Source organism: Phoenix dactylifera, chromosome 11, assembly GCF_009389715.1.
Source record: "Phoenix dactylifera cultivar Barhee BC4 chromosome 11, palm_55x_up_171113_PBpolish2nd_filt_p, whole genome shotgun sequence".
Lineage (NCBI taxonomy): Eukaryota > Viridiplantae > Streptophyta > Magnoliopsida > Arecales > Arecaceae > Phoenix > Phoenix dactylifera.
In genome coordinates, this window is record NC_052402.1 from 6,876,938 (window position 1) to 6,892,065 (window position 15,128).

The 15,128-nt window shown below is 39.1% G+C and overlaps 3 protein-coding genes across 8 annotated transcripts in view; 1 reads left to right on the plus strand and 2 right to left on the minus strand.

Moving 5' to 3' along the window:
• Positions 1-245: 245 nt before the first annotated feature.
• Positions 246-2,147, minus strand: LOC103719832 (glycosyl hydrolase 5 family protein-like). Its single transcript, XM_008809255.4, has 2 exons — positions 1,908-2,147; positions 246-852 (listed from the first exon to the last, which is right to left on the minus strand). Exons 1-2 carry the CDS (start codon positions 2,023-2,025, stop codon positions 443-445), a joined length of 528 nt encoding a protein of 175 aa, XP_008807477.2. The 5' UTR covers positions 2,026-2,147; the 3' UTR covers positions 246-442.
• Positions 2,148-4,644: 2,497 nt separating this feature from the next.
• LOC103719833 (28 kDa ribonucleoprotein, chloroplastic-like) lies at positions 4,645-8,786 on the plus strand. Its single transcript, XM_039131434.1, has 4 exons — positions 4,645-5,231; positions 5,628-5,729; positions 7,656-7,937; positions 8,413-8,786. Exons 1-4 carry the CDS (start codon positions 4,713-4,715, stop codon positions 8,476-8,478), a joined length of 969 nt encoding a protein of 322 aa, XP_038987362.1. The 5' UTR covers positions 4,645-4,712; the 3' UTR covers positions 8,479-8,786.
• Positions 8,787-12,177: 3,391 nt separating this feature from the next.
• LOC103719834 overlaps positions 12,178-15,128 on the minus strand; it is a 45,646-nt gene continuing 42,695 nt past the window's right edge. For 5 of the 6 annotated variants that reach the window (XM_039131429.1, XM_039131431.1, XM_039131432.1 and 2 more), the window contains 2 exons: positions 13,742-13,892; positions 12,679-13,198 (listed from right to left, as the gene is read on the minus strand). In XM_039131429.1, the coding sequence (XP_038987357.1) occupies positions 13,133-13,198; positions 13,742-13,892 (217 nt within the window). In that variant the 3' untranslated portion in view covers positions 12,679-13,132. Of the gene's footprint in view, positions 13,280-13,700; positions 13,893-15,128 lie in introns of all 6 variants that reach the window. The other variant, XM_039131430.1, reaches the window with a different exon arrangement.

A 15,128-nucleotide genomic window follows, 5' to 3' on the forward strand; every position in this document is an offset into this window, starting at 1 on the left:
AATTCAAGCGGTTGCATCTCTCGTTTATGGGTTACAGAGCTCGCCTGAGGTTCCATTTCCCTGCCTTCCTGTGTCATGTGGTTTATAGATTGTTCTGTAATGCCAATGAGAAGTTACAAATGTTCCATTTCCCTTTTTTGTCAAACTTAAAGCGGTCCTCTGCTTCCCGAACGGGTTGGCTGGCATTAGAAGTTTGTCCATGTAAGCCTAAGAGAAAGATTCACACTGAGACGAGTGCCTGGTTACTCTGTTGACATGCATTTCTTTATTCATAAGTATACTTTATTCATGAACATACGAAAACGTTTAACTATTACATAAGTTGATCACTAAATGCGAAGATATCTTTATGATATACATAAGTATCCCCTCATCCTCGTTATTGTGATCTTACGATAAACTGGAAACAGTGTTAGAAGACGAAAGGAGCGATCCCAGCGATCTAATATTTGTTTTGAAGCGTGATCTCAAACCATTGGTTATCGGCCTCACAACTTTGATTGCTCAAGCACAGGCATGGATTGGTGATGAGAGTGTTCCCAGGATCAACATCCAAGCACAAAAGACTGCCATCTGCTCGCTTTGTCGAAAGATGCGGTTTGGCGCTCGATGTCACTTCCCATTCGGAATCAGAAGAGCAGACGACTCCGAGCCTCGCCGGCTTCCCTGAGTCCACGGCTTGGAGACAGAAATACGTGCCCCTCACCATCAAAATCTTTTGCGGCGTGTAGCTCCAGGCATCAGATTGGTTGCAAGGACCAAGCTTCAATGGCTCATTTAGAGATTTGCGAAGGACGCAGGAACGAGTTGATGGATGGAAGATTACATTGGAGGGGTGCCTCACAGCAGTCACTGAACCCGACAAGATTTCATGACAAAAATGCAGAATGTTTTGCATCAGCTAGAAGAAACAAACCGCATACGACTGCATCACTGGATCGAGAAGTGCTCACAATAAAAATGTAAAATATTTTCTATTAAAAGCTAAAACAACAAAGAATATAAAGCTGCATCACTTGATTCAGATTTGAACAATCATACTTTCACAGCATACCACTTGGAAAGTACCTCTACTAGGAGCCTACAAGGCAAAGTTTGTAGACTCACTCTAAAGCCAGAACAACCGAATAAATGTTTAAGAAGTTTATGTAAAACATTTTGTGTCATGAACACATCCAATTGGGAAGAATTATTATCTTTTTTTTTCTTTCTTTTTAAAGGTTGAGATATGAAAAATTCATGCCCACGATGAGCAAATCAAGCTGCCCTCCTCTCCAAAACTTTAAGCTAAAGGAGAAAGGCTGATGGAGCAAGAGCTTTCCCAAAACTTTAAGCTAAAGAAAGGAGTTGATGAAACAAACTCCATACAATGCATCCGTCCCATCAGGTCAGTGCACATATTTTGTGAGGGCTCGGTTGGAGTCCTCTGTAAATCTAATGTTGTTATCGTTCTGGCTGTGCTTATGCAATTTGTTTGGCAACAAAAAGGAAATAGACAAAGAACTAGAGGAAAGGAGCAGTCTCCAAAACCAAATAATTCCTAAGAAATAAGAAGAAGATGGCGAAAGCAAAGATCATTTCATGAGATCGCTTTTTCTTTTTCTTTTCTTTTTTAATGGAATAATTCATGGCGTCAGGTGCAAAGACGTTTCAGATTTATACTGATATGTTTTCTTTTTTCTTTCTTTTTTTTATTCCTTCTTCTTAAGAGGAAAGATGGGTTACCCCATCACTTCATTTCAAAAGCAGATTTATACTGATAATCTGAAACAATTTTCAATCTAACCGTCGAGCTATCTCTTTTATCCTAATGATTAAGAGGAAGCTCATGTAGTTTTAAATTAACAAAAACTAAGGGCAAAAGAACTAAGAAGAATGAAGAGAAAAAAGAAGGGGATTTCTGGAACCTGTTTGCTCAAAGTGGGTGGTGAGTGGTGCAACGGGGAGAGCCGTTGTGAGAGGAGGATTTTGGAGCAAGAATTCTGAGCAAAGGATCATCAGAGGCGGCAGCACCGAGAGTTTCATGTCTGCCTTCTACTTTTTGGGGTACGAGAAGACGCAACTGATGAAGTGAAGGCGCCCAAGTCTTGGCACCAGTGGATAAAGAAAAAAAAGGCAGTTGAAGGATGGTTTGAAAGGAAGGCCTGGTTTGAAAGCTCCACCTTGACTTCATGTGAGAAAACTACTACATGCCTTCTATTGCTCATATTATAAGTTCCTTAACTTGGGGGGTTTATTTTGTCCCTTTTCTAATGCTCTATCCTCTATGGAAGACTAAGGGACCATAGAAATTAAAGGAAGAAGCCTTCTCTTCTACTTCATGCTCTCTCTCTCTCTCTCTCTCTCTCTCTCTCTCTCTTTTCACTCTTTTGTATGTAATTATTGCCTCCGATTGGAAGAAAATCAAGCTAGTTTATGCATAAATCTAACAAGACAGATTCAGTGTCTAAGCTTCCTCCTAGTCCTATACCCACGGGGTTGTTTCTGGTTCTCTTTTTTCTATGTAATGTTCTAGGACTTTATTTTTCTTTTAGTGTACTTGTTTGTGGGAATGAATAAGAAGTTTCTTCTATATATTTATCGTGCAATAGGATTAGTACTACTTATTTATAGTTTTAGAAATGGGAATATCTAAAACAACCGCCTCCAGTACATAGAAAAGAAGAAGGAGAAAAGTTAAGAAGAATTAAGAGAGATTTAAGAAGAAGAAAAGAAGGGAATCCATGAAATCCACCATCATAAATCAATAGGTCATAATTGTTAGTAGTTGCAACCCTTTTCCAGCTATGTAAATTGACTCTCATTAATACCAATGCTAAGCTGTTTTTAATGTAAATCATAGGCCAAAATTAAGGGCTTCAAATATTCCTCAATTTCTGAAATTTGGAAGAAATATTCACTAGATTATTTTTCACATGTGTGTAGTCCCACACAAATTGTGGAAAGACCTTGGGCACTTTGAGAGGACCAACATACCTAGTTAGTAACTTCTAGCTAACCCTTTTGGTGAGGTCTTGGATCGTTACATGTGGTATTAGACAATATCATGCTTTTGGCCTATAACAACTAAGGACCTCACCCCAAAAGACTAGCTGAAAGGTATCGTTTAGCTTATTTAGCTCTGTATAAGTACCTCGGATCTCTCCAGCATATAACTAATGCGAAACTAAATAAATGTTAACATAGGCCCTCACATATCCCTGTAGTTTAAGCCCTGATATTCTTGCCAAGTTAAGGATTCAAACCTAATCACAAGTTCAATCAAATTCAATTACAAAAACTATGATCGGCCTACGACCAGTCTCAAAAGACCCTTGTTGTAGTATTTTCTAGTCCACATGGGCCGTGAGATTCGTTTTAATTCTATTTTAATTATCACGCTTCTTATTTGAAATCACAAGTTAGAGACGTGGCAACTATAGCATACTTGTAGTACTTTACCCCACACATATACAAGACATCCATTACGATATCATAGTAGAATAAATATATTAGTTGAACAAAATCAGAGCAACTAAAATTTCAATAATTAAGAAGTTCAAAACTAACAAGAAACTTCAAAAATTTTATTCACAAGAGTCGATCTAATGTCAGCCATTCTCCAATTGTTAAAACAAAAAAAGGAATCTATAAAAATGCTTCTAATACTTAAACTAAAAAAACAAATACTAATTCTAGGTTGTGCTGAGCATTCTCACACTTTTACAATAGTATCCAATCAGCAATTAGTTTTTTGGATCTATAAGAAAAGAAGAGACCAAATAATGAGCTCAACAATCCAATACATAATGAATATCTTAACTAGATAATTCAAGTAATAATTTAAATATGTTTTCATGCTGATACTAAGCATAGAAACAAAATCACTATATTTTAATAAGACAAGAATATCTAGAATTTCTCTAGTATTCAATTTTATATTCATAAGAATAACTTAAAATATCATATATCAACTTAATAGCCTATTAATTATGACCATTCTTATACCCTATAGTTTTATTAAAAAATCATCTTATATCTTGCGGAGTGGACTAGAATACCGCACTTATGCTCATCAAAATACTGTACTTATATCTTGTAGAGTAATAGGCTAAAATACTGCACTTATATCTTATGGAGTGAGCTAGAATACCGTACTTATATTCATGGAGTAGGCCAAAATGCTATATGTATATCTTATGACAAAACCAAAATAGTGAGTACCGACACAACCAAAATACACTTAATTGCATTCTTTTCTTGAAAAATGAGCATACGTTTGAACATTAATACTTGTTTTAAAGAAAATTAGAGGTGTTCTTAGTTTGACATATCAGAATAAATTATTTTATTTCACGCATTCTTTCATACTAAATGTCATGCTATTTTTACATGAATCGCTCTATTTTTTTTTTAGGTTGGAAACTTTGAATAAATTAGAATTGTTACAAAACTTATTGATTAGATAAGCTGAGACAAATGAATAAATGCTAAACAAGTAAACAACCACCTTAATCAACCCTTATTTGGGCTTTTATTTGCAAACCAAACTTAACCCAAGCCTTGATGGGTGCACTAAAGAAGAAACTAGGGTTTCATTGAACAGCACGTGGATCCCCACCCCTCTAAGCCCCCTTAGGTCTTTTTGCTCCATCCGCTCTCTACAAACGACCTAAAACCCCTCTTCCTTCTTCCCCTTATCCCTCTCTCTCTCTCTCTCTCTCTCTCTCTCCATGACCGCAACTCTCACCTTCAAGCCCTTATCCATGGTGGAGGGCTGCCTCCCCTCCCTCACCACCCTGTTCTCCTCCAAACCCTCTTACACCTTCCTCCCCCTCCCTCCCAAACCCCTCCGTCACCTACACCTGTCCTTCTCCTTCTCCTCCTCCTCCTCCCCTTCTTCCCTTCCCCCATTCCTTTCCACCCAAAAGAAGCCTTCTTGGATCCCCCTCGTGGCCCAGACCTCCGACTGGGCCCAGCAGGAGGAGGAGGAGAACGAGGTCAAGGGCGAAGATTTCGTCTTGGAAGGCCAGGAGGAGCCGGAGCAGCAGGAGGGGGAGGGGGAGGGGCCCGAAGCTGGGCTCTCGGAGTGGGAGGTAGAGGAGGAGGAGCCGACGGAGGAGGGTGGAGAGGAGCCCTACGTCGAGCCGCCCGAGGAGGTCAAGCTCTTTGTTGGGAATCTTCCTTATGATATCGACAGCGAGAAGCTCGCCCACCTTTTCAACAAGGTTGGTGTTGTCGAAGTCGCCGAGGTAAATGCCTGATGAAAAAAATTTGAAACTTGCACTAAGCAGTTGTTTTTCCTTGTCATTTATCATTGTTCCGATGATGATCTGTGAGGTTTGTTTTATTTTGGCATGAGAGGTTCTATGTTTGGTATGAGAATTATCAGGAATAGATGTTTATTCTTTTACTAGGAAATCTTGTGAGTAAAGTATATCAGGATCTGTTTCTTTGGTCTCAATAAAGATCTTTTCCTGAACCTATTGTTGCTTGAGGAACAGAGGGTAAGAGGTTCGGGAGGGTTCTAATGCTCGTTGTGAACATTATGGACTTTGTAAGTCCTTGTTTAGCAGATTATTTTATTGGAATGGATGATGCAACTTAGGGCTTTAAGGCTGTTCTGTAATTTGTTACTGTATTCCTAGGTCATATATAACAGGGAGACGGATCAGAGTCGTGGGTTTGGGTTTGTCTCTTTTAGCACTGTTGAAGAAGCTGACAAAGCTGTGGAAATGTTCCATCGTTATGTAAGTTTTTCTTTTCCATCTTCTTTTTTCGGTGTTATATAATAGGATGTACACAGTGTACAATATAGAATAGAATATTGATGTACCTTATGTTCTATTTCTTCATCAGAATATGCGGAATATTATGTTTTCATGATTTTGGTCAGGTGCTAGATAAGAGTGTTCTACATGGTGAACTGCTAAGAATGACCTTATTTTTCTTTTAGAATTCATGTCTTATTGATTTAGTTGCTTTACATTGCATCGGAGATACTAGGTTTTCCTTGATATCTATAATTTTAGAACAACAAGAAATGAATTTTGGGAGACAATGCCTTCACTGTGCCATTTGAATATCTGCACCTTTTATACCTTGCCATGCCTTACACATGCTGCAACATTTTGTTGTATTCATGTTATTTTTTTCCAATCAATGCAGAAAGTAGCTCATAGTTGTATTGCTTGTTTTTCTTTTGTAAGCCTCTCAGGATTGGGAATGCTTTCATGTGGCATATTTAGCTCATGCCATCACTTAGCCTGCTACCTGATATAATTTTTTAATCAGCAGTTCCTTATTTGTTTAGCATTTGGACCCTGACTGATGTTATAACGATTGACACAACGATTTTCTGCGTTTGCTGTTTATTAGAAGTGAAACATTACCATCAGAAAATTGTTTGTACCATTTATTTGGTCATTGAAACTGTTGCTTGAACATGCTTTGGCTGGCTGCACAACTTGTGGCAGAAATTCAATAACTTTTTGAGTTGGAGAATAATTTCTGTGGTGTCAAAGTCAGCTGATTCCATTATTGATACAAAAACCAGCTAATGTATCATTGCCTGGACCATTTAAATTTTGGATGACTAGTTGGCTAGAGCAAGCAATATCTCATGAAACAATACAAGAAACAAAGTGGAACATGCCTTTTTGGCAGTGACAAGGTCGGCAAAACCGTCCTGAACTGCCCGTTTCGGGGCGTCCTGAGCCATACTAGTGGCTTATCGGGACGGTTGAAACCGAGATGCCGCTGCCGGAGAAGAGGGAGAAGGAAAGAGAAGAAAAGAGAAAGCAAGCGGGGGAGAGAGGGAGAGGGAGAGGAAGGGAGGCCGGCGGAGGGCCGGCGCTGGTGTGGGTGGTGGAGGCCGCGGCCGACCCTGTTTTGTTCGAAACAGGGGTCTGGCCGTAAAAAAATTTCGTGATTTTTAAGTGAAACCTGCAAATCGCTTGCCAATTTCACTTAAAAATCATAAAATTAAAAAATTTCATAATATTTATACTTGAAAAACTAAACAACTAGCAATATATTTCTCTACAAGGACTATAACTAAGACACTTGAAGACGTGCCCATGCATGTGCATGCAAAATAAGGCAACATTACTTAACTGAATAATTTTGTTTGAGGCCGTTCTAGATAAGGATGCATATATATGTTATCCTGTACTAGCTAAAAATGCTACAACCTTTTCCAGCATTCTATTTTGGCTTTTTAAATGCTGGGAACCAAAATTGTTCAGGCTAGATGTTCAGTCTGGGATGAATATGATTTTATTTTTTCTAACATAATTTATGACATACTCATGATTTTCTCAGATATATATATCCAATCAATATTATTTCTGTTGCTGCTGTTATCTGTTGACTTGCATCTGCTTGTTTTTGTATGTATTAATGTGTAGGTGTATCAGTTATTTTATAAATTTATTCTCTTATGCTTCTCTTTTTATTTTCAATAACCCTCCACTTGAATTGAAATTCGAATTTCCTTCCTAGCTAAATCAGACCTGAACACTGAACTTGTGTCTACATACTATAATAATCACTCTCATTACTGAAATGTTAAATATATTTTTTAAACAATTGAGAGAAATGAGTGTATAGTCCTCAGAGGATACTAAATTGTAGTTTTTTGTCGAGGCTTATACTTTGCTAATTTGTGGAAGCAGGAACTAAATGGCAGATTGCTGACTGTGAATAAGGCAGCTCCTAGAGGCGATCGTGTAGAGAGAGCTCCCCGAGAGTTTGAACCTTCTTCCAGGATCTATGTTGGAAATCTGCCATGGCAAGTGGATGATGCTCGCTTGGAACAAGTGTTTAGCGAACATGGTAAAGTGGTGGATGCAAGGGTCATATACGACAGAGAGACCGGTCGTTCACGTGGGTTTGGTTTCGTGACAATGTCATCCCATAATGAAGTAGATGATGCCGTTGCTGCTCTTGATGGCCAGGTCAGTCCACCCTTTCTGGCTTACGCTTAGAAGTATGTAGTTATCTTAGTAAACTGTGGCACCACTTTCCAGTACTCTGATATTCAAAAGCTTAAACTAGCTCTTGGTCAAGAAAATTAAATTCTGTACTGACCTAAACAGATGCTTCCAGACTACAGAATTACTAAACATGCTTTTCTTGTTATATGAACATGATATCTTATCATATTATCATATTATGGCTGTTTTCGCTATAGAAAATTTAATCCACAGACACAAATAATATATATTTTTTCATATGTTCCAAGATTTAGCAACAAATTACACTCAGAAATATATATTTTATCAGCTAGAAATGTTGGTCTGAGGCTTTTCAGTTTTAGCAGTTGCTTTTGTCTATCAGAGGAAAATACTAGATGGTGATGAGCTACCTGTTGGATGCATCTTCAAACGGGCAAATTTTACTTGCTAACATGTGCGTTGTTGGTGTTAACAGAGTTTGGATGGTCGGACGCTGAGAGTGAATGTTGCTGAAGAAAGGCCACGACGTGGTGCATTTTGATATTGAGGAAGCAACTGAGCGTGTTTCTGGATTCTTGAAAGTCGCACAGAGTGCTTTTATTGAGCATTTAATATTAGTTTGTAGTATGTACTGTAGGGTAATTTTTGCATGCTTTTTACGTATTAGGACATTTTGGGTCTTCACTGCTTCATTCATGTTGATGATGCTGTGATACACCATCTCTGTCCCATGTTGATCAATCGTTTTCTAACAAATTTCCTACTTGTAAGCTATAAGCTACACAAAGGTGAAGACTCAAAAATTTCTCAATTGAGTGGTTCCTCTCTTTACTCATTTTAGAGATTCGACATGCTACTAGTAACTTTGTATGCCTTTTCTTTTTTTAAAAAAAAACTTTTACTTTGTATGCCAAACTGATGAATAAACAGGTTTTACAATTCATGTATCCATATCTTACGTGCTACAATATGAACAGCTCTGGACCAAAGTAATAGTACATCTTTTTCATTTGTTTTGTAATTAGATCGAGTGAAGAGAATAATTTTGCAACTCTTGTTTTGTCCCCTCTCCCATTGTCAGAGAGAGAGAGTGTGGCAGGAATGGTGGTGATTAAAAAATGAATACTGCTTTTAATTGGTTGAATCACCATAAATTCATTGAAAACTGATTTCAGCTAGTTTTTTGGCAAGTGAGCTGAATGATCCAATTAAGACCGGAGCACCTTTGAAAGTACAACATGCCCTTAAAACTTACATTTCGAAAATTAAATCTAATACAAGTACTTTGCTTGGAATTGGCCATCTGGAAAGTTCACACACATAGCAAGCTACTGAGTACATCTCTTGGACTGGGACCTGCTGTGAGGAGAGATGAGTTGCTTGTTAGACATACAGCTGGATTTTAGCTTGAGCCGAATTATGTGGAGCATGGTGATGCGGGCCAAGTACGGCCATTGAACTTCAGGTGAGGATATTCATGCTGCGTGGAGTTTCTTTATGTGGAGAAAGATTTGTGCACACACTCCGTTGGTGATGGTCAACACAAAATGACTGATTGGAGACGGGCGTAGTGTGGCTGTTAGGGGGACCCGTGGATTGACGATCTTTCCCTGAGGCTATGGTCGACCATGGTTGCCGTTGAGGTGGGGTATAGCATGCATGTCTGCGATCTCCTCCTAGCCAGGAGGAGAAGTTGGGACACCTGCTGGGTTAGCCGCTTGTTTGGGGAGTGCCTAGCGAAGAGGGTGCAATCTATTGCTATTTCAGAGTGCAGTGTTTCGGATGTGCGGATTTGAAGATCTACTTGCAGCTTCTTTAGGGATGAGAAACAGACTTAGAGTCGTGACTGCACCTGGGTTTGGAGGATAGGAGCCCACCTAAGAGTTGCCTTGTTGTTTTAGAAGGTAGCTTGGGGGCAGCCACCAACTATAGCTGTCTTGAGTAGATGCGGGTTGAGCATTCCTTCGACCTGCCCTTGCTACAAGGTAGAGTCTGTTAATCATGCCCTCTTCCAGTATGAGAGCTGAGCAAGTATGGCGGTTGACTGACATCCTTCTGGAGGTGCTCTATTCAATAATCCCTAAGGACTCCTCCCTTTGGTATTTGAGGAGTCGACTAGGTAGGCCACATCTCAAGCTAGGGGGCTTGTTGGCGGTTTATGTTTCTTACTATATTTGGCTACCTAGGAAGATCTAGATCTTTGGAAAGAGCAGTCAACCATCGAGGATGATACTGGAGAGGGCTCGGGTACAGGTTGTGGAGATCACCCATCTTATCCTTCCAAAAGAACTCTTAATAGCTCAGAGCATCTGGGACTCTACCATTGCTTCTACAGTATCTCGGATGATGTTCATCACCTAGGAATCCCCACCACCAAGTTTTTTTAAGGTGAACTTCAACATATATGTGTTAGATGGTGGTAAAAGGGAAGAAATGGGTTTTATCATCAGAGGCCCAAATTCCAGACTAGTTTGCTGCGGGTGGGTGCTAGATCTTCACTTGCTCGATGCTCGAAGTGAAATTGAGGGCTGCCTAGGCCGGCCTGAGCCACATGCAGCGCACCTTAAGGGCCGACGCCATCTTATTGGAAGGTGACTCAGTAACGGTGATTGGCTAAATTCAAAGTCGAGCCACGGAAACAAAGTTGCATCCCTTGATCCATGATATTTGGCGCTTGACGGAGGTTATATCTCCTGAGGTGAGATATGCTTATCTGGAGGCGAATGGAGCTGCATGCTAGATGACCTTCTTTGTGGCTGATTATTCAGTCAAACTTTCTTGGCTTTTGAAATCTATATCTAGAGCTCTTCGGAACATTTTATTTTTTAATTTTCTTGGATGAATTCCCACTAGAGCTCCCACTAGAGCAGTGTGAAATGCCCGTCTTACCAAACAAGAAAAAAACCCCTTAATTGTAGTATCAAATAATTCTCCTAGTTCATGTACATTTATCTTTCTCCCCTTTTTCCCTAGGGCAAAGGAATGAACTCAACACCTCTACATTGAATACAATCCCAGAAATCCAAGAGAAATTAGGAGACCACACTATTCTGCCAGGTGATGATGACTTTTCCTGCAAGCCAGTCTGCCTGTTTATTTGCTTATTGATAAAATATAGAACTTGAAATCCTCGTATTAACAATACCATCCTAAAGTGCGTAGCAATCATAGGTGTGAGATTTCTGCCTTCAGAGCATGGTGATTTGACACATGAGATTACCATAACCAAACCTAACAGCTAGACCCTTAAGCCATGCAGCTGAAGGTCCTGCTTCAAACCTGCCTGCATTGTTTATGGAATAGTCAAAGTTTTGGGTCAGGCTGTGCAGAAGTTGCTTTAGCTTCTACATTGTCTCGAGAAGAATTTCAGCCTCCAAGTTGTTGATAGGAAACAATAATATTTTCTGAATCACTACAGCTAAAAATGGGCATATACCTGTGTTTGAGATCGAAATCAGTTTCATGCTGTTTTGAATGCCTTCATTATACTTAGAACAAGAGGTGAAATAAGACACAAATTGAATGAAATTAATCCAACAGAGTTTGACAACAAAATCCAGCAACTATTTTGACTCAACATTAGGATGCCATTGTCCAAAAATATGGTGCATCAGAGTTTGAGAACATTGTCCGTATACCTCTTCAGAAGTAGGAATGAAATATTAAATAATTAAAAACAAAGCAAACTTGTGAGAATAAAACCAGTGACCAACTTGGAATTAGTTGTCTTGAAATAGTTAAGAAGTTCCATTCAAACTTTATAAATATACAAGTAAAAATGAGCTGACACTGACAAATTTCAATAAGACATTCATCATATACCGACAAATAGAAGGCATCCCATTTACCCGAATCATAAAGAAGAATGCATATTACTAGAAACATATACTTGCAGCCATCAATCTTGATAATGAGAATGCATGCAGCTTTATAGTGAGGTCAGCTGAGCATATAATAAATGAAACTTTTACTGCAGAAAACTAATGTTTGCATACAAGTTTGAGTGTATATGCAATAATAGGGCGAACTATTTGCAATTTAATATACAATGTCTATTAACTTTTGAGCAAAATCAATTTAAATTTATCACCACAAGAATATAAAAAACATATGATACCTGTGCCATCAGATAGTAACAATATAAAATCTAGAATGGTAACATTTTCAATGACATTAAAACTTCGACAATACCAACAGGCAGAAATTTCAATGATACCAGTACCAATCACTTTTTCTGATATCACACCATTTTTATACTTACATAATATAAATATATCATTCAAGCAACAGTTTTGCTTGCAGACAGAATGTGCACCATATTTTCTCTGAGAGATAAGAAGGAACTCAAAACAGTACACACCCTTCTACTTTTTGTGGCTACTGTAGGGGTTAAATTACAACATGGCATATGACCGAGTACAGTTTCAGCTGCCCTGAACAATTTACTTATACAAAAAAAAGGAAAGCCAATTAGAGTGATCTACTGATCTTTATTTAATCTCTTCTTGTTCTCTCTGTTCACCTTTCTGTATGACTTTCTCTTTCTTCGCCTCCTTCCTTTTTTGTATTTTAGTTATGGCTTCATTCTCTTAATGAAATCCAGGTGGGATATCCCCTCACATTTTTTTAAAAAAGGTGACAATGTCTGTATGGAGTATAACGATGGACAGTCAATAGTCTTCCACATTGCTATCAGCTTTCTTAGGGCATCAGATGACACTATCCACAGTTTAAAAAGTGATCAACCACAGAATATTTGGTTATTCAAAGAATGAATATGTGAAGTGAAGCTTAACAAACTGTTTGAGCCTATCAATACAAAGCATGCAGAGAGGATATGCCTGGCCAATATACAACTGCAAAATAGCCAAAATTGTCTCACTACAAATATTACTAAGCATACAATTGATAACAAGATTCCTAGACATGTTGCCGCTTATTATGCACATAAGCTCTTCCTACCCCAGTAAGAGGGAAAAAAAAGAGGAATCATGGAAAGTGATATCTAAAGGGGGATGGAGGTGCCATTCCTACTTAACCTATTTCTTTTCTTCTCCCTTTGTACATACAAATTTCGCCATCCAGCATAGATGCAAAATTTTTGATGATACCAACTGCTATCTTCCACGAATATGAAGTTGCACAATGTACTTGTGAGGTTGGCTTGTGTTAACAATCTAAAATGCATGCCTTAATCAGAGCTTGTTTGCCTTCTTTACAGTTTGAACATAGTAGTACAATCTCCATAGTGTTACATTGTCCTACAATGGTAAACCATCAGATAAATGAATGTAATATTAAGTTAATCAAAACTAGTTAAAAAGGGCGTCGAATGCACGAGATTCCTGCCCATGGAATGCCGTACCGGCCCGTACCGGCCGGTACGGGCCGGTACGTACCGGCCGGTACGGGCCGGTACGTACCGGTCCGGCCGGTACGGGAACGGATAAAAAACCGGTATTTTCCGGGTTTTTATCCGAACCGGCCGGTACGGGTGCGTACCGGCCGGTTCGGGCCCGTACCGGCCCGTTCGGAGCCCGTACCGGCCGGTACCGGCCTCGTACCGGTGCGAACCGGCTGGTTCGCACCGGTACGATTTTTTTTTTTTTTTAGAACCATAGCGCCGCGCGCTGTGGTTTTTGAAACCACCGCGTACCGGCCGGTACGGGACCGGTACCAGCCGGTACGTACCGGACCGGACCGGTACCGTACCGGTCCGGCCGGCCACCGGTACGCCGACCGGTACCGGTACGGCGGACCTTGCTCCTGCCATTCGGGGTCTGGGGAGGGTCCTAAATTTTTACCTGTTCTTCCAAATTTATAAAGATATTGTCAGAAAGATGACTTGCTGAGAGGTTCGTTTGTTGGACTATTTCTACCACACGGTCAAATGCCTTCTCTGGAAGCTTCTGGATCTGCTTGCCAAGCTGTCGCTTCTCACCACAAGTCATTTCTCTGCAAATTGTGCAATTATAAATACGATCCCAAATTTTCTTATACAAATGCTTGGACAACCATCCAACAGAATAATGTTATGTTGATAAAAGGGAAGCCATGAGGTAATACACTAAGGGGTGGCCCAGTGCACTAGGCTGCCACCATTGTGGGGTTTGGGGAGGGTCAGATAAGAAAACATTTATCAAACCACGTATATATAAGGCAAACAGAAATTAAGTCAAAATATAATCATCCTGCATTATCTGAAAAGGTTTTATAGAAAGGCCATCCAACTTCCATTTGGTATCAAAAAGACCAGAGTGACAGTTGGAAAGGGTAGGAATGAAATAGAACAGAAAAGAGTAGACAGTTTAGATTGCAATTGGATGAATATCACATGAAACAAATCTAATAATGATTCTGTTACAAAAGTCCCAATCGTAAAAGGGTGACTAGAAAATATATCAGGAGAGGGATGCCACATTATGGACAACATAATTTATCATGCTAAAAGAACCAACTTTAGAGAACTAAAAGAAAGAAGAAAACGAATTTTCATGGCTTCCAATATTGGAATACCTTAGTGGTAAGACATTATTAAGACTGTAATTCATGCACTCTCTAGGGCACAATTGACATACATGCTCCAGTAATAAGGATTAACACTATTAGCTAACTACTAAACAATACTGTGCATGCATAGAAATGCATGTTTATATAGATACATGTATAAAATCATAAAAGAATGAAAGGCATATATGGAGAACATGATAAATGGGTATATATCATAATGTTTAATTAATGCATGTTCAGTACTCCCACACAACCTACGAACAATATTTTTATGATAATAGTGAAATAATGTCCTTAGTGCCAATCGGTGTCCTTTTACCAACATTTATAACAACATTCCGTGGTGGTTTTTTTAGTGCTTTCTATCTCTTGTGCATAATCGTGCACACACGCATAACAAAATTGCTCTATATCTCATGTATGTTCTCATATCCATGCTTCCTCTCATGTATATGGCGCATGCTTATAAATCATTGTGCATTGACTATGAATACCACTTTAAACATGGTGTACTTGTCTCTCTTTATTATGTGGCTTTTTTATAATCTAAATGTTTGTCATAAGAATGATTCTGTTGATATTTTGTTTATTTTATTTTTAACCAAAGCCAGCCATAACACTCATTAGTCTTTGAGCTTACTTGCCTGAGACAATCAGTTTTCTTTTCCAATCTCATCCTAT